Here is a 21,157-nt window from a genome sequence, read left to right as displayed (position 1 = left end):
GATAGATAGATAGATAGATAGATAGATAGATAGATAGATAGATAGATGTATGGGTGAGTGGGTGGATGGATGGATAGATAGACAGATAGATGACTTGATAGATAGATAGATAGATAGATAGATAGATAGATAGATAGATAGATAGATAGATAGATAGATAGATAGATAGATAGATAGATGGGTGGGTGGATGGATGGATAGATAGACAGATAGATGACTTTGTCTGATGGATAGGATATGAAGGACTGGACTTCCAGCCCTTCTTACAGCATTTACTAACCTGTGTGACCTGGGCAAGTCACTTCTCTAGGCCTCCATTTCCTCATTTGTAAAATGTTGAACTGAATCATCTCTTTCCAGATCCAAAATATGATCCTATATTGTCTCCTCCAGCTAGACTGTCAACTCCCCAAGGGCAGGAACAATTTTACTTCTGTCTATATAACCCTAGTGTCTGGCATATAATAGGCACTTAATAAGTGCTTATTAATCAGTCGGTGCACATTGGACATGCTTAGGGCCACATCTACTTATCTGTTATCCATGCCTGGGCGTTTTCCTCTCTGCATCATGTGTATGTAGGTATGGGCATGTCCACATCTGTGTGTCCATACATGCTTGCATTTCTGTGCATTTGTCCCCGTGTCTGTGTACGAATGAGGGAGGAAAGTGAGGGGGAGAGGGGGAGCATTCTTCAGCCTGGTATATGCCAATGGTTCTTAATTAACCCCCGTGGAACCTAGCAAACAACCGTGCTAATCAGCCACTAGGAACTTGGCTGGTTTGGGGGGGTGAGGTTTTTTTCATAGTAGAGACAGTGAACCTCACTGCTAATTAATTTAATGTATTAATGACATCCGTTTCCTGTTTCAGTCGGCATTTATCTTCCCTGCAGAAAAGGCATTTTTTTTCCTTGATACCTGTTGTGTTTGTTCATTGGAAGCCCTTGCCTAGGACCATGTCTCCCCCTCTCCCTCCTCTCCCTTTCTCTCCCTACCCCCAACAGATTCTCAGAATTCAGACGCCAGAAACCACTGAACTTGGTGGTGCAATGGAAATATTTCTTGAATTTGAACCAGAGGCTTCCCTGGGCCTCGGTTCCCTGCTTTGGGAGTTGGATGAGATGGGCTCTGAAATTCTTTCTAGCTCTAGAGCTGATATTTAATGATATGGGAGTTTTCCCATAGACATTTGTGGGGAGCCACAGTGAGTCTCTGAGTCAAGGCCCTGAGCCCGAGAGTCTTTTGCTAATTTCAGGTAGTAATGGTGGCCCTAACCCAAATACACCACAGGAGACAAGGCATCAGTGTGGTCAAAGAGTAGAAATCAGATTCTCTGATTGACCAGTTTGCTCACCATAATCCTAATCAGACAAGGGCAAAGGCATGGAGGTGGGAAATGATTCTCATATTGCTGATGTAGGTTAGTCTATAGCAAGACTAGAACCATGTCAGACTCCATGCAGACTTCTTGCTTTAAAATTCAGGTAACTGGGGTGGCCAGGTAGCACAGCAAGTAAGAGCACCGGCTCCAGTGTTGAGAAGACCTGGAGATCGAATCCCGGGCTCAGACACTTAGCACCCACCCAGAAACACCTGGCCGTGTAACCTTGAGCAAGTTACTTAACCCCAATTGCTTAGGGGTGGCCAGGTGGCTCAACGAGTAAGAGCACCGGCTCCAGTGTTGGGACGACCTGGAGATCGAATCCCGGGCTCAGACACTCAGCACCACACCCAGAAATAACTGGCCGTGTAACCTTGAGCAAGTTACTTAACCCTGATTGCTTAAAAATATAAAAATAAAATAAAATTCAGGTAACTGGCTCCCCCTCCCCAAGTCCTGCTCCCCTCCAAGAGAATAAAACCCATCTCTACTCTCAGGATAAGGTCAACTATGCCCTGTGCTCTGGACCCAGGCTGGAGGCTGCCCTGGCCTCCAAGGACCGGGAGATCCTGCGGCTTTTGAAGGACATCCAGCAACTCCAGAACTCCCTCCAGGAGCTAGAGGAGACATCAGCCAATCAGATAGCGGATCTGGAGCGTCAGCTTACTGCCAAGACTGAGGCGATCGAAGTAGGTGCCAGCCTTCAGTGAGGAGTCTCCAGAGAGGGGTGCGGGAGACCAAGGACAGATGTGAGGGCAGGGAAGGGTCTCGGGTCACAAAAGAAGAGATCTTAAGTTTGGGAGGGACTTGAAAGGTCATCTCATCCAACCCCCCCAAATAAGCCTCTCTTACATCATTCCCCAAAGTGATATCCCCCAGCCTCTTCTTGAAGACCTCCCGGGAAAGGAAGCCCCCACTTCCCAAAGCAACCAGATGCACTGCGGGACCACTCTCATCATTAGGAGGACATCAAAACCTGGCTTTGATCTCGAGACTGTGGTTAAGACCCTCAATGGCTTCTCCAAAGGAGATGCCCAAAGGGAACAGTCATAATCATTTATGTTCTTTAATGGGGTAATTACCTTCACTGCAATTTGTATAGGGAGGGGTGGCATGATAGCCAAACAAGAGAGCTGGTCTTGTAGTCAACAAGACCCAGGCCCCAGGCCTACCTCTGACTATTGCCTGGCTTGACCACCCTAGGTGAGTTGCCTGGTGTCATGGTGGCCCAGATTATTATCTTAAGTGCAATGGTACAAGGAGCTTGGGGAAGCCCCATACCAATGAAATCCCTCAATCTGTTCAGAAAAGAAATTTAGTGAAGACATTCTCCCCCCCAGACCTCATGAGGCTGGTCAGTTTATCCCTCTCCAAACTTTACCATCTATTACAGGCCTTTCTGTTAGTGTGAATTGTCCCTACTCTGGCCCAAGGGCCAGTGTGGCCTTCTATGTGAAGTCAGAAATTGTGTCTCATCTAACATTCTTTCCCCGACCTCCCCAAAGCTCTCTGCATACAGTAGGTAGTTAATAAATACTGGTTGAATTAAGTTGATGAATTGTCTCCAATGCCCTCATCTCCCAAAAGAAATTCCCTCACCTACCGCAGAGGGGTCCATTTGCTAAATGCCGACTCTGAACACCTGGGTTCAAATGCTGCATCTGAGCTTGCTACCCAAGTGACTAGCCAAGTCTTGTGAGTTATATGGGCAGCAAGGGAGCATGACTCGATGGCCTCTGGGCTCCCCCCCAGCTGTAGGATCTAGGATCCAGGGGTGGCCAAGGAAGTGGCTGAAGTTTGGCCTTGGGATGGAATCTCCTCCTCCGAGGCCAAGCCCCAGAATCAGAGATGGGGACTCTAGAAGGACCATGGAAATGCTCATGGATAGAGCTTGGGGCAGGACAAGCCTTCTCCTAGGGCTTAGAGATCCCCAGCTGTCTGCCACAAGCCCCACCAACTCTGCTTTGGGGGTTTATTGTTTCAGAAATTGGAGGAAAAGCTCCAGGCTCAGTCTGACTATGAGGAGATTAAAACAGAGCTAAGGTATGTTGATCAGGGTCATGATGGCCATCCCCCTTTCTCTAGAGAAGGGCCCCAAGCCTGGGGGAGGGGGTGGCTACCTCTCCCCTCTCTTTCCTCCACATTCTCTCCTCTTTTTTCTCCTCTCTTCCCTATTCCTTCATCTCACTCTCCTTTCTCCTTCCATCTCTCTTTTTCTCTCTTCTTTTCTGCTTTCTATTCTCTTTCCTCCTTCTTTCCCTTTACTGTCATCTCATCTCTCTTCCTCCTTCCCTCTTTTTTCTCCCCTCTCTTCTATCTCTTCTCCCTTTCCTCTTTTTTGTCTTTATTTCCTCTTCTCTTTTCTCTCTCTTCTCTTCTTTCTCCTTTCTTCTCCCTGTCCTCTCTTTTTCTCCCTCTCTTCTATCTCTTTTTCTCTTCTCTCCTCTGTCTTCTCTCTTTTCTTTCTCCTCTTATCTCTCCTCTATCCTCTCTTCTTTCTCCTTTCTTCCCCCTTTCCTGTTTTTTCTCCCTCTCTTCTATCTCTTTTCCTCTTCTCTCCTGTCTTTCTTTTCTCCTCTTTTCTTTCTTTTATCTCTCCTCTATCCTCTCTTCTTTCTTCCCCCTTTCCTCTTTTTTCTCCCTCTTCTCTCTTTTCATTCCTCTCCTCTATTTTCTCTTCTTTCTCCTTTCTTCTCTCTTCTCCTCTCTCCTTCCATCTCACTCTCCTCACTTTCCTCTTTCCTCTTTTCCTTCTTCTCCCTCTTCTTCCTTTCTTTTCTCTGCTTGGAGTAAAGAATAACAGAATAGAGTCTACCCCAGAAGAACCACAAAGTGGGTCAAGTTTGTTGGTGCCTCTCTCTCTCCATTCTGGACACTTCCTTTTTCTGTGGAGGGTCCCCTTCCCACTGTCCATGGAGCCTCCTGGCAGTCTCTGGCTTCCCAGAGTACTAGTCCCAGATAGCATGCCATGCCCTCAGCTTTCTGTCTGCATCAGCGGGCTCCCATCCAGAGTCCCCTTTACCCATCCCCCCCACACCAAATGGGATCCTCTTCTCATTTGGGGGATCCACATAAAGTAGCTCCTGGTGAATATTAAGTCTATTAGTACTTAGATTATTACCCCTCCTATGGAAAGGCATTTGAGAACATGTGGTTCTTTCCAAGCACTTCCCCTACATCTAAGTGTGGCCCTGGAGTTGGGTTGCGGGGGGGTGGGGGAGGGCACAGACCAAGTTTTTATCCTGTGGGAAAGACAGTAGGCCCAGTTAGGGTTCCTTTCCCCAAACTTGGGGCAGGATCCCCAATGGCCCTAATACCAGATGGTTTCCCCTCTCTCTGGCAGCATCCTGAAAGCTATGAAATTGGCCTCCAGCACCTGTAACCTCTCCCAGGTAAGTGTCTCTATCTCTGCCTGGGAAGGGAGAAAAATTTCCAGGAACAAATTTAGCCTAACTCATCCTCCTCCCCACTCTGCAGAGTATGGCCAAGCCAGAGGATGCCTTGATGATAGGAAAGGATGGGTTCTTTCCTGCCCAGAAATTCCTCCTAGAAAAGCCAAGCCTTCTGGCCAGCACAGGTAGGAATGATGGGCCCCACAGAGTACAGAGGTCATGGGGAAAAGGAAGGAGCCCATTACTCCAAGGGCTCTGGTTACCCTTCTGTACCTTCCCTCCCTCTGGGGACTTCTTCCTGGCATGTGAGTGGGAGAAATGAGTCTGGGGAGGGTCCACACCATTAGGCCGCAAGGTCAGACTGTAACTCCCTCATCTCATATAGCCACAAGAACAATTCAGACTGAAAGCTATGAACTTGGGGATCATCCCTCTACATCTGGAAGGGGGCTTAGAGATCATCTAATCCAAACCTCTTTTTAACAGATGAGGACATAGCCCCAGAGACACAGGACCATAGGGTCATCAATTTAGATCTGGGATAGACTTCTGAGGCCACTTAGCTTCATGTTGCAGAGTGGGAAACAGGCCCATAGACAGGAAATGAGTCCCCCAAGGTCACACACATAGCAAGAGGTAGAGTTTGAATCTGACCTCCAGGCCCCAAACTCTTTAACTCTTTCCATTTCCCTACGGCCTCTTAAGAGTTCCCAGATGCATCTCAGCACAGATTAAACACTTCTGTCTCCTTTAACACCATTTCCCTCTCTGTACACATTTATTGCTGCCCATCGTCCCCATTTTCCAGATGGGAAAAGTGAGGTCCACTGCAAACCATAGATGTGGGATGAGGTTCAGACTGAGAGCACTCACCAAAGGAGTCACTCCTTGGTCTCCATCCTGTACCAATCATCTCCTGGATAGCCTCGGGGTAGCTGCCCAGTCCCCTACTCAGCGTTCAGCTGCAGGGAGTGTGCTTTTTAATTTCTTTATGCCTCAGTTTTCACATCTATAAAATGGACAAGATAATCCCTGCCCTGCATGCCTCATGGGTTCATTACAAGGATCAAATGAAATGATGGAGATAAAAACATCTTGGAAACTACAGAGATTCTAGGGGTGAAAGGGGTGGCCTCCCTGGGGAGGGACCCACTGGCTTTGGCCCCTATAGCTCCCCTCTCTCTCTATTCTCTAGAGGACGATCATTCTGAAGATGATTCTGTGAAAGATTCTCTGGGAACCGACCAGTCCTACCCCTCCCCGCAGCAGATGCCTCATCCTTCAGGGCCAGAAGACCCCATCTCCCCCAGCCCTGTCCAGTCCCTGCTGGGCCCTGGCTTGGGACAGGAAGGCCAAAGGACTTACTCCCTGTCCCCCTTCCCTAGTCTGGGCACTGGCGAGAGGCTTTCAGGGGAGGCACTAATCCCCAAGCCAATGATGCCCCCAGCATTCAAGGGTGAGAGTGGGGGTCTCCTGGTGTTCCCGCCAGCCTTCTACAATGCTAAGCCCCCACCGCCTCCAGCCCCACCCAACCCGCCTGCCAGCACCGATGCCACAACCCCTGGGCCTCCTGGAGACCAGGTGGAGGGCGGCCCAGTGGATGAGGAGCAGCTGGACACGGCAGAGATTGCCTTCCAGGTGAAGGAACAGCTGCTGAAACATAACATCGGGCAGCGGGTGTTCGGCCACTACGTGCTCGGTCTGTCTCAGGGCTCGGTCAGTGAGATCCTGGCCCGACCCAAGCCCTGGAGGAAGCTCACAGTGAAGGGTAAAGAGCCCTTCATCAAGATGAAGCAGTTCCTGTCCGATGAGCAGAATGTGCTGGCGCTAAGGACCATTCAGGTGCGCCAGCGAGGTGAGTGAGCTACTCCCCACCCTCCCCAGTGGGCCGCCAGTCAGGCCACAGACAAGGACTCTCTCCAACCAAGCCGATTCCATTCACTCCAACAACCACCCGCTATGTGCCGACCCTGGAGTTACAGACTCAAAAAAATAGAAAGAATCCCTGTGCTGTTGAGAGGAAGCGCATGGATGCAATTGAGGTGATACAAATATATACAAAGTAACACGAAGTGATACAAAGGCAAGAATGAAAGCAGTGTCTCCCCTCAAGGAGCTTACAGTCCACTGGCCGGAGGGGCACTATCCGTAATTACAAAATACATTTCAGGGAGTGGAGCTGATGAAACACTTTAACAACCAAGGGAATCAGGATGTATCTAGCAATGCCTGAGCTAAAGTCCTTCAACTCCGTTCAGTTCAACACGCATTTATTAAGCTCCTGTTGTGTGCCAGACCCTGTACTAAGTACTGGGGATACAAAGAAACAAAACATTTCCTGCTTGAGATGGGCTTAGATTCTAATGGAAGGATTTATCTAATTTAGCACCTTGCTCAATTAGGTAGAAATCAAATCAAGAAACATGTATTGAGCATCACTTGTATATAGAGCAGATAGAAAGTACTGGGATCTTGGGGGACTGGAAAAGGCCACCTTCCAAAGGTGAGATCTGAGTTAAGTCTGGAGGGAAGCCAGGAGGCAGAGATGAATGAAGAAGAGTGCTCTAGGCCCACGGGACAGCAGTCCAAATGCCCAGAGTGTCCTATGTGGGGAGTAACCAGGAGACCAGTGTCACTGGGTCAGAGAGTTTGTAGAAGGGGGGAATAAGTTCTAAGGGAACTGGAAATATAAGAAGAGGCCAGAGTATAAAGGACTTTGAAAGCCAGACAGAGGTTTTTACACTTGATCCTGAAGGTAATAAGGAGCCATTGAGGGTTATTGCGTAAGGGAGTAACATGGTTAGATATGAACTTTCAGGAGATCACTTTGGCAACTCAGTGGAGGTTGGATTGTAGTAGGGGGAGACAAAAGGCAGGGAGACCCACCAGCTTTTTGTTACAGTCATCCAGGTGTCGGGAGAAGAGGGCCTGCAGCAAGGTGAGGGCAGTGAGAGGAGAGAAGGGGATTTATCTCCCTCGACAAGATAGATACCACATATGACACCCAGTTTTGCCACTGTCTAATGCTTTCCTCTCCTTGCTCCTCAGAAGCAAAATGCCAGAGGGCTAACAATGCTTAGTAGGCCCTCAACAAAGACAGTGTTTGCTTAGTCATTCTGTGTATAGCTTCCCCACCCCAGGCTTGCCCACAAGTTGCCAGAGCTCCATGCTAGACTGATCTGTCCAGGACTCCTGGACAGCAGCAGACCAAGCGGGTCCCACACCAGGCCCCCAGTGACAGATCTCTTCTCACCTCTGACCAGGCAGCATCACCCCAAGGATCCGGACACCTGAAACAGGCTCAGACGATGCCATCAAAAACATCTTGGAGCAAGCAAAGAAAGAAATAGAGTCCCAGAAGGGGGGTGAGTGCAAACAGTGTTCCCTGTGCCCCCTCCAGCCTCTCTGTGAGGTGCAGAGGGGAAATGGGCAGGCCTTGGAGGCCTACTTCTGAGAGCTATTCTCTGTGGGAGCCTGGGTCAGTGTAAAGTACTTGTAAACATTGGAGGAGAGAAAAATAGATAGACAACATGAGAGAGAGAAGAAGAGACAGTGGGAGAGAGAGAGAGAGAAAGACAATGTGGGGGAGGGGAAGAGGCAGAGAGTGGGAGACAGAGGTAGAAAATGTGAGAGAGAGACAGAAAGAGACAGAGAAAGGAAGAGACATGGAGTAGAGAGAGAGAATGAGGTGAGGGGAAAGGCACAGCATGGGAGGCAGAGATGGAGAGACAGGGGAAGGGAGACACAAAGGAAGAGAGACAGGGAGAGAGAGCACACTGTGTTTGGTGCTAAGAATCCAGAGACAAAAAGGTAACAGAACAGTTCCTGCCTTCAAGGAGTTTACATTCTGCTGCCAATGACACCCCATCATAATACTGGATAGATAGCAGGGAGTCACTGGAGGTGTTTGACCAGGGTAGTGACCTGGTCAGTTCTATTACTGCAGAAAATCATTGAGGTGTGAAGAATGTGGTGGAAAAGGGACAGCCCAGAGGGCAAAGAGGCCAGCTGCTAGTACCCTCATCTGGAGTGGGGTGGAAACAAAGGTTAGGATACTGTGGAGATACCACTGGGGCACATGGGAACTGATGGGATGGGGAAGTGGGCAGAGCCCAGCCAAAAGGGAACATGACTCCGAGGGTCCAAGCCTGAGAGACTAAGAGGATGCTGAGCCCTCTGGAAAAATGTTTTGCACTTCAAGGAGTTAGGTGGGCCAGGAATTCTAGGGTCAGGGGACCTTCCCTGAAAGCCCACCTTGAAGGTCTACCTGGAGACTCAGAAATCACTGGGCATAACCCTGTATCAGCTACTTCAGTGTCTCTGGAGGAGTAAAAAAGACCTGAATGCAAATCCTGCCTCAGCTACCTTAAGACCTTGAGTGTCATTTCACTCCTATGGCCTCACTTTCTTCCCCTGTCCAATGAAAGGGTTGAACTCCATGGAATTCCAAAAGCCTGAGCTTTCAGGTAGATCCATTTAGTTTGGTGGCATCTTCTGCCCCCTGGTGGATGCTGGCTGAACTGCGTACTAATACTGCACTACCCGTAGTACTTCCAAAACCTTTGCTGGGACTGTTCTTTGGCCATCTTGGATCTCAGGGCCTGGACTTTGGAAAAAGACAGACTTTGGTGTTTGGGTTGGAAACCAGAGAGCCTCAGGGAGCCACCAGGGCTTTCATGGGTGAATAAAAACTGAAAGGGATCCTAGAAACCATCTAGTCCAGTCCTTATTTGTTAGAGCCGAAAACTGAGACCCAGAGAAGTATGTACATACTTGGCCCAACAGATGCAGGATCCAATACCTGCTCCTTTGACTCTTAAATCCAGCCTTTTTTTCTCCAGTCTACACCATCCTCCTCCCTAGCATTGGACCCTTCTTCAGCTAGTCAGTTAATAAACATCCTGAACGTAAAATATCAGTCAGCCAAGTAGACAGTTCTATTGTTGAGAGAAAGAGTGAGTTGAGAGCTAGCTTCCCTGTTAGGAAGTCCTGGAGGTCCAGATCCTGCCTCCTCCACATACTAGCTGTGTGCCTCTGAGAAAGTAGCCTGTGTTCTCTTCTTCTGTGTTCAAGTAGTTCTGTGTGTTCCAGGCAACTCTTCAGAACTAAGTTTCAGAGCAGGGACTGCATTGCTAAAAATAATTTCCTCACTGAGAGTTTTCTATATAAGAAGAGTCAGACTCTGAACTAAAATAGCCTGAACCAAATAAAAATAACTCAACCAGTCAATAAACATTTATTAAGTGCCTACTATGTGCCAGGTACTAAACTAAGCTTTGGAGATACAAAAAGAGGCAAAAGACAGTCCTTGCCCTCAAGGAACTTAGAGTCTAATGGGGGAGACAACATTCAAACAAATATATGCAAAGCAAGCCATGGGCAGAATAAATAAATAATAAAGGGAATCACTGGGGCAGCTAGGTGGTGCAGTGAATAGAGCACTGGCCCTGGAGTCGGGAGGACCTGAGTTCAAATGTGGAGTCAGGAGAACCTGAGTCCAAATCCGGCCTCAGACACTTAACACTTACTAGCCATGTGATCTTGGGCAAGTCACTTAACCCCAAATGCCCTGCCTTCCCCCCTCCAAAAAGAAAAAAAAAAGAGATGGAGAATCTAAAATCCAGAGGAGGGCAGTAGCTTGCCCAACTGCATAACTAGTCATAAGTAAGCTCAAGGATAGTGCCCACTTTGCAGGGCTGTGGCGTCCCTATCTGAGCCTGGAATTAAAAGTAGGTCCCTGACAATTCACCAAGTGGATAATCCATGAGGTGAATAATGAAGAAATCACTGGGCTGAACCAGACCCCAGGGGGGAGAGTGACTGAGAGGGTCAGTCCTCCTTCTCAACTTCCATGGCCACTGTCTTCCCCTTCTCTCACACCTTCTGCAGGCGAGGCCAAGAACCCCTCCATCCCCCTCAGCGTCCCCAATGGCACTAACACCAGCACCTCGGAAGATGCCATTAAGAGCATCTTGGAGCAAGCCCGGAGAGAGATGCAGGCCCAGCAGCAGGCCCTGCTGGAGATGGAGGCCTCCAGCCGTGGCGGCGGGGGGCGCTCGGTGCCCCCCTCGCCCACCGAGCGCCCTACACTAGCTGCTGTAAGCCAGAATATTGTCCAGGCCTACATCAAACAGGAGGACGGGCCAGCAGGGCTGGGGGTGACCAGCAGCAGCGCCACACAGACCCCCCTCACTGTCCTGTCTCCCGCGGCCTTTGTCCAAAGCATCATCCGTAAGGTCAAGTCTGAGATCGGTGACGCTGGCTCTTACTTCGACCAGCACTGGGCCTCAGAACGCAGCGTCCTCAGCCGGCCCTACACGTCTGTCTCGCCCTCCCTCTCCTCCTCCTCCTCCAGCTACTCCAGCCAAGCCAACGGGAGGCCCTGGGCCCGGGGAGAGCCTGGGGAGGCCCTGGTGAATGAGGAAGAGGCCCCAGCAGCCACCAATGGGGAGGATGAGCTGCCCAAGGTGGGCGAGATGAAATTGGAGGGGGCCAGCTCCGAGCCACCAGGCAGTGGACGGCTGACCTATTACCCAGCTTATGTGCCCCGGACCCTGAAGCCCACCGTGCCCCCCCTTACACCAGAGCAGTATGAGATGTACATGTACCGAGAGGTGGACACTCTAGAGCTGACCCGACAGGTCAAGGAGAAACTGGCCAAGAATGGCATCTGCCAAAGGATCTTTGGAGAGAAGGTAAGGGCTACCATACCAAGCTCCATGGTAGGCAGGGGAATGAAATAAATAGAATATGAAAGAAAAATACTGACTATGTGCCAAGCACTAACATGTAATTACCACCATGTATAGAAGCAGAAGATTGAGGCTTCTCCCTCCAGGAGCTTATGCTCTCCAATAGGAGAAAACAACCCATAAAAGAGGGTCTATGACATGTTCCCCCATATGCCACTCTCCAGTAAGATCGTGGTCCTGGGAAAGGCCTGGGGAATCCCATCTGAAAGGATTCCCCTTTAAAGGGCCAGGGCTGCCAAGGCTTTCAGTTTCTGCCTAGATTCACCATGGGCCATTGGCTTGACTACAGAAGTCCAGAGGGTCCTGGCAGGAAAAGTTTGGATCTGGATGGAGCTTGGAGGGAGTGCCAAGGATTTCTGGTGGGTGGAGGCATGGATCTCCTTCTTCCAGCACCCCAAGCACTGAGAGCTGGCCAAACTCAATTCAATTCAACAAGTGTTTATTGACTTCCTTACTCTGAGCCAAGCACTCTGCTAGGTAATGGGAACAAAAAGACAGAGGTGAGATAGTCCCTACCCTCAAGGAACTTATATTCTTAGGGGGAGAAAACATGCCCATTTGTCTATCGATCAACCTACAAGCATTTATTAAGTACCTACTATGTGTTAGCCTCTGTGCCAGGCACTGAGAACAAGAAGACAAAGGTAAGACAGTCCCTGTCCTCAAGGACCTTGTATTCTGTAGGGGGAGAAAATATGCCCATTTGTCAGTCAATTGATCAATTAATCTTCAAACATTCATAAAGGGTCTACTATGTGCTGGCTCCTCTGCTGGGCACTGGGGATACAAATACAAAAGTGAGACAGTCCCTGCCCTCAAGGTACTTATATTCTGTAGGGGGAGACATGTATGTTTATCAGTCAATCAATTCACAAACATTTAAGTACCTACTGTGTGTCCTACTATGTGTGTACGTCTGTGCTGGGCACTTGGGACAAAAAGACAAAGGTGAGACAGTCCCTGCCATCAAGAAGTGTACATTTTACTGGAGAGTTACTACATTTGTTTATTCATTAAAAATACATTTGCAAAGCACCTACTATGTGCTCACTGGAACTAAAAAAAAAAAACAAAAATGAAGTTTGCATTCTTGAAGATCAGGGAAAATACAGACTCTCTGATGAGCTTGAGCATAATGCCCTCAGGGTTCTCTGGTCCCATAGAGACCAAGAAGGACCAGGTCCCTAGGCCAACCTAGGGAGCTATTCCATCTAGGACCTTCTCCCAGAGCAGCCCCAGAGGAAGCCCTAAAGTCCCCTCCAGTGGGCCTGAGAATGGCCCAGGCTGAGCCAAGAAAGGGACATGGGGGACCCTGATCATCCTGATACTGCTGACTATCCTTCTTCCTCATCCCCCCAGGTGCTGGGCTTGTCCCAGGGCAGCGTGAGTGACATGCTCTCCCGGCCCAAGCCATGGAGCAAGCTGACGCAGAAGGGACGTGAACCATTTATCCGAATGCAACTCTGGCTCACAGATCAGCTGGGCCAGGGTATCAGCCAGCAGCCCAACCCCACCCAGGGTAAGTCCCAGAGGCTGGTGGGAGCCAGGCAGGAGGGAGCTTGGGTCCCAGCCCAGAGCATCAGACCTCTATTACCTCACAGGGTCATAACTCTAGAGGCAGAAGGAACCTCAGAGGGCATCTAGTCCAACCCTCTCATTTTACAGAGGGGAAACCAAGGTCCGGTAACCTGATAAGGTCACATAGGTAGTAGTAAACAAGATTAGGGCAGGATCTGAACCCAGGTCCTCTGAATCCTGAGCCAGTGTCCTTTCTATTCCCTCTCATTTCAGAGACCACAGATGGTGATCTCTGAAAAATGGGTTATAAATAAAGGAAGAAGAGATGGGACTTGGAGGTCAGGAATTGAGACTAGACATTGTCAGGAGCTCAGTGGTAAATCTAAGTCGATTTTAAAATGGAGAAGGCTGCCTTGTCAGGTAGTGAGTTCCCCTTTTCTAGGGAGAGGGAGGGGGAGTATCTTCAAGCAGAACTTGGATGCCCACTTGTAGGGATTATTGTAGCTCAGTAATTGTTGTTCAGTCATTTCGATCATGTCTGACTCTTCATGATCCCATTTGGGATTTTCTTGGCAGAGAGACTGGAGTAGTTTGCCATTTCCTTCTCCAGCTCCTCTTACAGATGAGGAAACTGAGGCAAACAGGGTTAAGTGACTTACCCAGGGTCACACAGCTAGTAAGTATCTGAGGCTGGATTTGAACTCAGGTCCTCCTGACTCCAGGACCAGTGCTCTATCCACTTCAGCACCACCTACCTGCCCCTAGCTCAGTCATGGATTGCACTAAATAGCCCCTGCAGTCTCTTCCAACTCTGAAATTTCATGATTCTGTGATAATCAGAATAATAATTCTAGCCAACACATAGTACTTTAAACTTTGCTCAGCACTCTACATGTGTTCTGCCACTCAGTCCTCACAACATCCCTGAGGGGTAGGTGCTATTATCACCATTTTATGGATAAAGTGTCTTGACCAATCTCATACAGCTAGTAAATATCTAAGGCAGGGTTTGAACTCAGGTCTTCTTGACTCCAAGCCAAGCACTCTGTCCCCTGGGCTACCTAGTTGCCTGGGTGAGACAAAATGTCCACAAAAAAAAAATCTAGCAGAGATGGAGATAACCAACTGGCCAATGGGAGAGAAACAGATAAAGCACTAAAAAGGAACTGCAAAACCTTCTGGTCCAATCCTCACCTTTTACTGATGGGGAAACATGCTCGGAGGAGCCTAGACTTTGGCTTTGATTCAGACCTTACAGATTTTACCTGGAGTCCGGGAACTTCTTTGTTGGTTTGTTTGTTTGTTTTTTAATATTCTGATCTCTGTATTTCAATATAGTGGGATACCCTTGGTATCCTATGTGTTTTATTTTCTGCATTTAGAAACATTATTCCAAGATGACTGATGCCAACATGTGTTTTGCATGATAATATGTCTTTGTTAGATCTGAAGGGTTTTACCTTCTTACTGGGTGGTGGGAAGGTAGAGGGGAGGGAGAGAATTTGGGACTGGGAGAAAAAAGAAGAAAAGGTCTCTGCTTTTTAAGAAAAATAATAATAATAAGTGATTCTGAGGAGGGGTCTGTAAGTTTCACCAGATTGCCAAAGGGGCCCATGACTCTCAAAAGGTTAAGGACTGCTCCTCTCAGCCACCTAATTCAGCCTGCCTCATTTTACCCATGAGGAAACAGGCCTAGACAAGGATGGGGCATGCTTACACCACTCAACCTTCCTCTTTCAAGTGACTGGAATGGCCTTTTGTTGCACCACATTGCCCTCTACAGGATGTCCTAGGTTGAACACTTGCAGAATCTTCCTAGCTGGACAGCTCCTCTCTCTGACTCATTCTCCCTAACATGGAGCCAAAATCTGCCTTTTTGGTAGCTTGGACCAGTGCGTTGTTCCTAGTTCTGTCCCCTCGGGGGACAAGCAGAACAAGCCAGACCCCTCTTCTGTGAGACAGTCCCTCAGATTCTGGTCCTCAATTAGCATGCTCCCCCTCAATCATCTCTATCCTGTTTTCTGGAAGCAGACCCCATGTGGCATGAATTCAAGGTTCTGGTCACCAGTGCTATGTCCATTGTACCACTTTTGGTGGCTGTTGAGCTGTTTTCAGTTGTGTTTGGCTCTCTGTGACCCCATTTGGCATTTTCTTGGCAAAGACATCGGAGTGGCTTGCCATGTCTTTCTCCAGTTCATTTGACAGATGAGGAAACTGAGGCATACAAGGTTAAGTGACTTGCCCGGGGTCACAGAGCTAGTAAGTGTCTGAGGCTGGATTTGAACTCAGGTCTTCCCGACTCTAGGCTTGGCACTCTATCCACTAAGCCACCTAATTTCCCCAGGTGTGCCACCTTTACTCTTAGTTCTAGTGGGTGATATCACAAAGTATAAGCCTTGGTTCCTGCCCTCAAGGAGCATACATTATGGTCCGATAGAGGAGATAATGTAGAATAGTGAATAGAGACTGACTTTGGAGCCAGGAAGTTCTGGGTGACCCTGGGCAAGTCATTTAACTTGTCAGTGTTCACCTTTCCACCTCCAACTCTCTAAGCCTATGGGCTACAGAGAAGTTACTGATTCCCTCCTCGCTGGAAGGGGTTTCCACACCTGGAATTTCTTACACTGATAAAATCACAGGTCTAGACCCAAAAAAAATGGGAGATAACGCCTAGACACAAATACCAATAACTTGAACAAAGGCATGGATTTTATACTCATCAGATGTGCATAAGACACAAAGCTGGTCAGGAAAGCCAATGCACTGGAAGAGAATTGGGTTCCAAAAAGTCTTGATAGGCTGGAATTTAGAACTAATGATAATAAGGTGGGGCCACTAGGTGGCGCCATAGTGCATAGAGCACCCAGCCTGGAGAATTGAAGTCTCATCTTCAAGAGTTCAAATCCAGCCTCGGGCACTTACTAGCTGTGTGACCCTGGGCAAGTCATTTAACCCTGTTTGCCTCAGTTTCCTCATCTGTAAAATGAGCTGAAGAAGAAAATAGCAAACTGCTTCAGTATCTCTGCCAAGAAAACCCCAAACAGGGTCTGGAGGAATAGGACAAGACTGAAGAGACTGAAAACAGCAACGAACTGAACAATGGGCACATACTTAACCCCATGTTAACCTTGAAATAAATACAAGAGTATGAGAGATGCCACAAAGCAGCGCGTGAAGAATCGTCAAACAAGGAGTACGGATAAGTGTTCTTGGAGTTCAGGATAGGAAGGCAATATCCTGGAATTCAAAAAGCTTTTGGATCAAGGGATACAAATCCAAGCTCTGACATTTGTAAACTATGTGATCCTAAGGAAGTCCCTTTTCTGTGTGCCTCAGATTCTTAATCCATAAAATGAAAAACCTAGACCCACTGATTACTTAAAGGGTAAGTCCCATCCATCTGCAAACTAGAATCCTCATTTCTCTGAGCCCCAGTTTCCTCATCTGTAAAATGGGGATAATAACATTCTCACCCTGCCTCTCATAGTTGTTAAAAGAACAGTTCAGTCATAAAGCACTATAGAAATGAGAGATAGTATTACTGTTATTCCTGTGGCCAAGTAGTCCTGGAAGGCTTCAGAGAGATGGAGAGACTCAAAAGATGGATAAGGTTTGGAGAGATAGAAAAGGCATTCTTAGGGTGGGAAAATGTTTAAAAAAAAAAAAAGACCTGGAGATAGGAAAAGACCGATCTATATCCCTGGATGGAGTTTTTAAGCCTGGAGTTTCCCACACTGATCAAAATCACAGATCTAGACCATAAACACACACACACACACACACACACACACACACACACACACACACACCATAGATGATCCCAAGACACAAGTACCAGTGCCTTGGATAAAGGTATAGATTGGCATACTCATGAACTTTGCAGATGACACAGAGCTACGCAGGAAAGTTAATATACTGAATGAATTGTGATTCAAAAAGACATAGACAGGATGGAACTTTGGGCTGAATCTACGATGAAATTTAAGGACGATAAATGTCAAGTCTCATATTGCAGTTTAAGAAATCAATTTCCCACGTACAAGGAGGAGGGTTATGAGTGCATGTCAGAAGTGTATCTGAAAAGTAGTTGGGGATTCAGGAGAACATGAGGAGACCAGGATTCATCAGATTATAGAAATAACAATAGCATTTACACTTTAAGGTTTGCAAGATACTTTACAGCTGTCATCTCATTTTTCTACTTTCAACAATCCTGAGAGGTAGGTGATGGTGGTATCCCTATTTTACAGGGATTTTACAGAGGAAAATGAGGCAGATAGAGGGTAAGTGACTTGCCCCAAAGTCACACAGCTAGTAAGTGTCTGAAGCTGGTCTTTCTGACTCCCAAGTCCAGCACTGTTTACACTGCATCACCTAGCTGGAAGGGACCTTAGAGGTATTCTGGTTTGATTCCCATCATTTTACAGATGGGGAAACTGAGGCCTCTGGGGGGGGGGATTTGCCCAAAGTCACACAGGTTGTCACACAAGCTGTTGCTTCAGAGAATTGGGTTCTGGATTCTCTTGACCTTGATATCCTATTAGCAAACAGATGTCTCCCACCCAGAAGAACCTATATCAAAGTGTTCAGGAAGCCTTCAGGGACCGAGCGAGTTCCAGACAATGCCCAAAACTGGCATCAGACTTGTGCAGCTGCATGCCCAGGCCCTGGAGTGTTTGGCTGCATTCCAGATGTGAAGCTCAGCAGAAGGGACTTTCCCTTAAAGAGCACTTCACAGCTGGTTGTCTCTCAGCTCCCTTGAAGGCTTTGAAATGAAGATAGATAAATCCCCAGCTGACCAGGGTGGGTTTGTCTCAAGGCAGAGGGATGAGGCCACAGGACTCCATGGTCCATTCCAGGCTTGTGATTGGATCCCAGAGAATCTTCTGCACATTTGTCACCTATTGCTAATATTTCAGGACTGCTCCACATGACATCCCCTCTGGGACTATCCTGCCCCACCCTTCCCCAGATAGGGAGGAGAGCCCCCTCTCTCTTCCTCCCTGATCCATCCTAGGACGCCCCTCTCTCGCCTCATCCTCTGGATCTGCCCCTTCTCAGGCCATACCCACATCACCTAGCAGGCCTCCCCAGAGGGGCTGGTGTCCATGGAAATGTAAAGGCTGAGCAGCAGGGGGGACCCTGTGCCGGATGTGGGGGAGGAGAAGGACTATTAACTAAGCATCCAGCTCCTTCCACTTGCCAAGGAACCCTTTGTCACATCTCTTATTTTAATTAACTCGCCTCATTAGAAATGCCCACATTGTGCATAATAAATATTCCAGACACTTCTGTATTTGTCTTCATGGAATTCTTAAGCAGAAGAGAAAATCTCTCTCAGTCTCACTCTGTCTGTCTCTCCCTCTCCTTTCCTGTCTTCTCTCTCTCTGCTCCCTCCCCTCCTTCTCTTTGTTTCTCTGTCTCTGTCTCTCTGTTCTTTTCTGTCTCATTCTCTTTCCCTTTCTTAGCCTCTCCCCCCACCATTTCTTTATCTGAATTTCTCTCTCTTTGTCTCTCCTCTGTCTCTGTGTGTCTCCTCTCTGTCTCTCTCTCTGTCTCTCTGTCTCTGTCTCTCTCTCTCTCTGTCTCTCTCTGTCTCTCTCTCTCTCTCCTCTCTCTTTCTCACATACACACACCTCTTTCTCTGTCTTTCTCTGTCTCTTCTTTCTCTCACTTTCTTACCTTCTCTCCCTTTTATCCATCCCCCAAGCCCAGCCCCTCTCTCCTCCTCTGTGTCACTCTCACTGTCTCCAGTTTCTCCATCCCTCAAGTCTGAGCTGTCTTTCTCTGTTCCTCCTCCTCTGTCTCTCTCACTTTCTCTTCTATTTCTCCTTCTCCTCCCCCCCCCACTCTCTTTCCTTTCTCCTCTTCCCCTCCGGTTTTATTCAGCCCACAACATCTCCCAGTTAATCCAAGGAGGCATCTCCTGCCATCTCTCCCCAGCCTGTCCCATACATCTTCCCCAGCACACTGTGCTGACACTTTCGACTTACTTGCTGGTCCTTTAATTAGTATGTTCTACAAGATAAGGCTGTCCTCCAGATCTCTCCAACGTTTTGTCAAAAATGGTCCTGAAAGTCAGCTCATCAGACGTGGTTGGCGTTCTGCCTGGAATATGGAAATCACACTGGTCTTTTTATGTTAATTATCTGGTTTTCTTTCTCCTCGGTGGCTGTCACTCTCTCCTCTCTGGGGGAATTAGTTTGAAAAACTAAAGCTACCTTTTGGTTTGGGGTTTCTATTTTCTGGTGGGGAGACTTTAGCATTTCTCAGCCCACAGCCCAAGGCCTCTGGGGAATTCAGGGAGGCAACCCCCCCAAAAAAAATTTCTCATTGCTGGCAATCTGGTGGAAGAGAGCTGACTTAAAGAGTCAAAGGAGCTGAGTTCAAATCTCATCTCCAACATCCTACCTGCATCATTTTGGACATATGACTTAACCTCTCTGAGCCTCAGTTTCCTCATCTGTAAGATAAGAAGGATTGGCACTCCTGGAATACCCCTAGTTCCCAAGCTTATCTCATGTTGCATCTCCTTCAAGAGGCCTTTCCACATCTCACCGGGTCTGAGCACCCCTACCCCAACCCCAAACGACTTTGCTTGTCTATGGCTTCCAGTTTCTTTTCTTTAGTGCCCTGGTAGAATGCCAACTCCTTGAGGGTAAGCCTTGTGTATTTGGATAGATGCCTGGTACCTGGCATATGGTAGATGTATAATAAATATTTTTCGATTGATTGAAAAATGTTTAAAGGATAAAAAATAATAAAATGATGGGGTTCAACCAGATGACCTCTGAGGTCACTGTCAGTTCTAGAACTCTGATCCTGTGGTCATTGTGTGACATTAGCCAAGCCATTTAACTCCTCTGTGCCTCAGTTTCCTCATCTGTAAAATGAGAGAGTCAGACTAGATGGCTTCTGAGTTCCCTTCCATCCTTGTATCTACAATCCTATAAATCAACATCCCTGAGAGGGGCCCTGCCCAGGCACTGAGAGCCCCCACCTACCCCCCAACCCCCACCTTTTTCAAGGCTGTATCAGAGACAGCACAGACAGGAAGAAGCTTCCTTTGGGCTCCCCTTGGGAAGTGGGACCCAAATGACATCAGCAAGCTCTGGACAAAGGGGTTACCACGGCAACAGGATTTCAAGGGTCAGCTTTTGTCTCTGTGTCTGAAACCAAAGCCCTCCTTACTGATGGGCCTGAGGGGCCTGTGTTCATAGCTCTAGAGCTGGAAGGGACCTCTAACACCATCCATAGATGGGGAAATCGAGCCCCAGAGGAAGGGAAATGACTTACCCAGGGTCATACAACTCCCTTGATTCTGGGTCACAGTACCTTCTGTCATCTTCCATCCAAAGAAAAAATGGGAATTTAATTAAAAAGGGGGGGAGGCAATGTGGCATATCGGATGAATTTCAGGACTGGAAGGCAGAGCAACCTGGCTTAGAATACCACCTCAGACACCTACCGTGTGACCACAGGAAAATCATCTGAGCCTCTGGTCTCTCATCCGTAAAATGGGAATAATAGCCATAGTGCCTACCTCACCTTGGAGGCTTCAGTGAGATAATGTCATTGGAGCAACTAATCAAACAGGAAGCATTTATTAAGCACCTACTGTCTGCAAAAAACCATCCACACGCTGCTTCCACTTCCTCTCATCAATCCATCCTCAGCCCTTTGCAGTGGGGCTCCTGACCTCACCATGCCACCAAAGCTGCTCTCGTAATTGCCAAGTGCGCTGGGTCTTTTCTGCTGCTGTGTGCTGCATTTGACACTGCTGACCACCCTTGGCCTGGGGGCGGTCTCTCCTCTCTCAGTTTTCATGACACTGCTCTCTCCTGGTTCTCCTCCTGTGTGTCTGTCTGCTCCTTCCCAGTGTCCCTGATGGCTCATCATGCACGGGACACCCCCTAACTGCTCTGTCCGAGGCCCTCTGCTCCCTCTGCTCCCTCCGTCTCTGTCTCTTTCTGTTTGTCTGTCTCTGTCTCTCTTCTCTCTGTGTGTCTTTCTGTCTCTGTCTCCCCCATCTCTCTTCTCTATGCTCTCTCTATACTCTTTCTCTCTCTTTCCATCTCTCTCTCTCTCTCTCTCTCTCTCTCTCTCTCTCTC

General features: G+C 48.1%; 1 protein-coding gene across 1 annotated transcript in view; it reads left to right on the top strand.

The window, feature by feature from the left end:
- The window catches only part of CUX2 (cut like homeobox 2), a 343,700-nt gene that overhangs the window by 304,130 nt on the left and 18,413 nt on the right, over positions 1 to 21,157 (top strand). The window contains exons 11-18 of the mRNA XM_069081410.1: positions 1,881 to 2,072; positions 3,368 to 3,426; positions 4,727 to 4,775; positions 4,861 to 4,960; positions 5,971 to 6,630; positions 8,039 to 8,140; positions 10,665 to 11,470; positions 12,887 to 13,046. Of these exons, the coding sequence (XP_068937511.1) occupies positions 1,881 to 2,072; positions 3,368 to 3,426; positions 4,727 to 4,775; positions 4,861 to 4,960; positions 5,971 to 6,630; positions 8,039 to 8,140; positions 10,665 to 11,470; positions 12,887 to 13,046 (2,128 nt within the window). The remainder of the gene's footprint in view (positions 1 to 1,880; positions 2,073 to 3,367; positions 3,427 to 4,726; positions 4,776 to 4,860; positions 4,961 to 5,970; positions 6,631 to 8,038; positions 8,141 to 10,664; positions 11,471 to 12,886; positions 13,047 to 21,157) is intronic.

This window comes from Petaurus breviceps, unplaced genomic scaffold (genome assembly GCF_028583685.1).
Source record: "Petaurus breviceps papuanus isolate PSGF00001 unplaced genomic scaffold, PetGlider_PUasm1.0 99, whole genome shotgun sequence".
In the NCBI taxonomy this organism is placed as follows: domain Eukaryota; kingdom Metazoa; phylum Chordata; class Mammalia; order Diprotodontia; family Petauridae; genus Petaurus; species Petaurus breviceps.
This window is presented reverse-complemented; position numbering and strand designations above follow the sequence as displayed.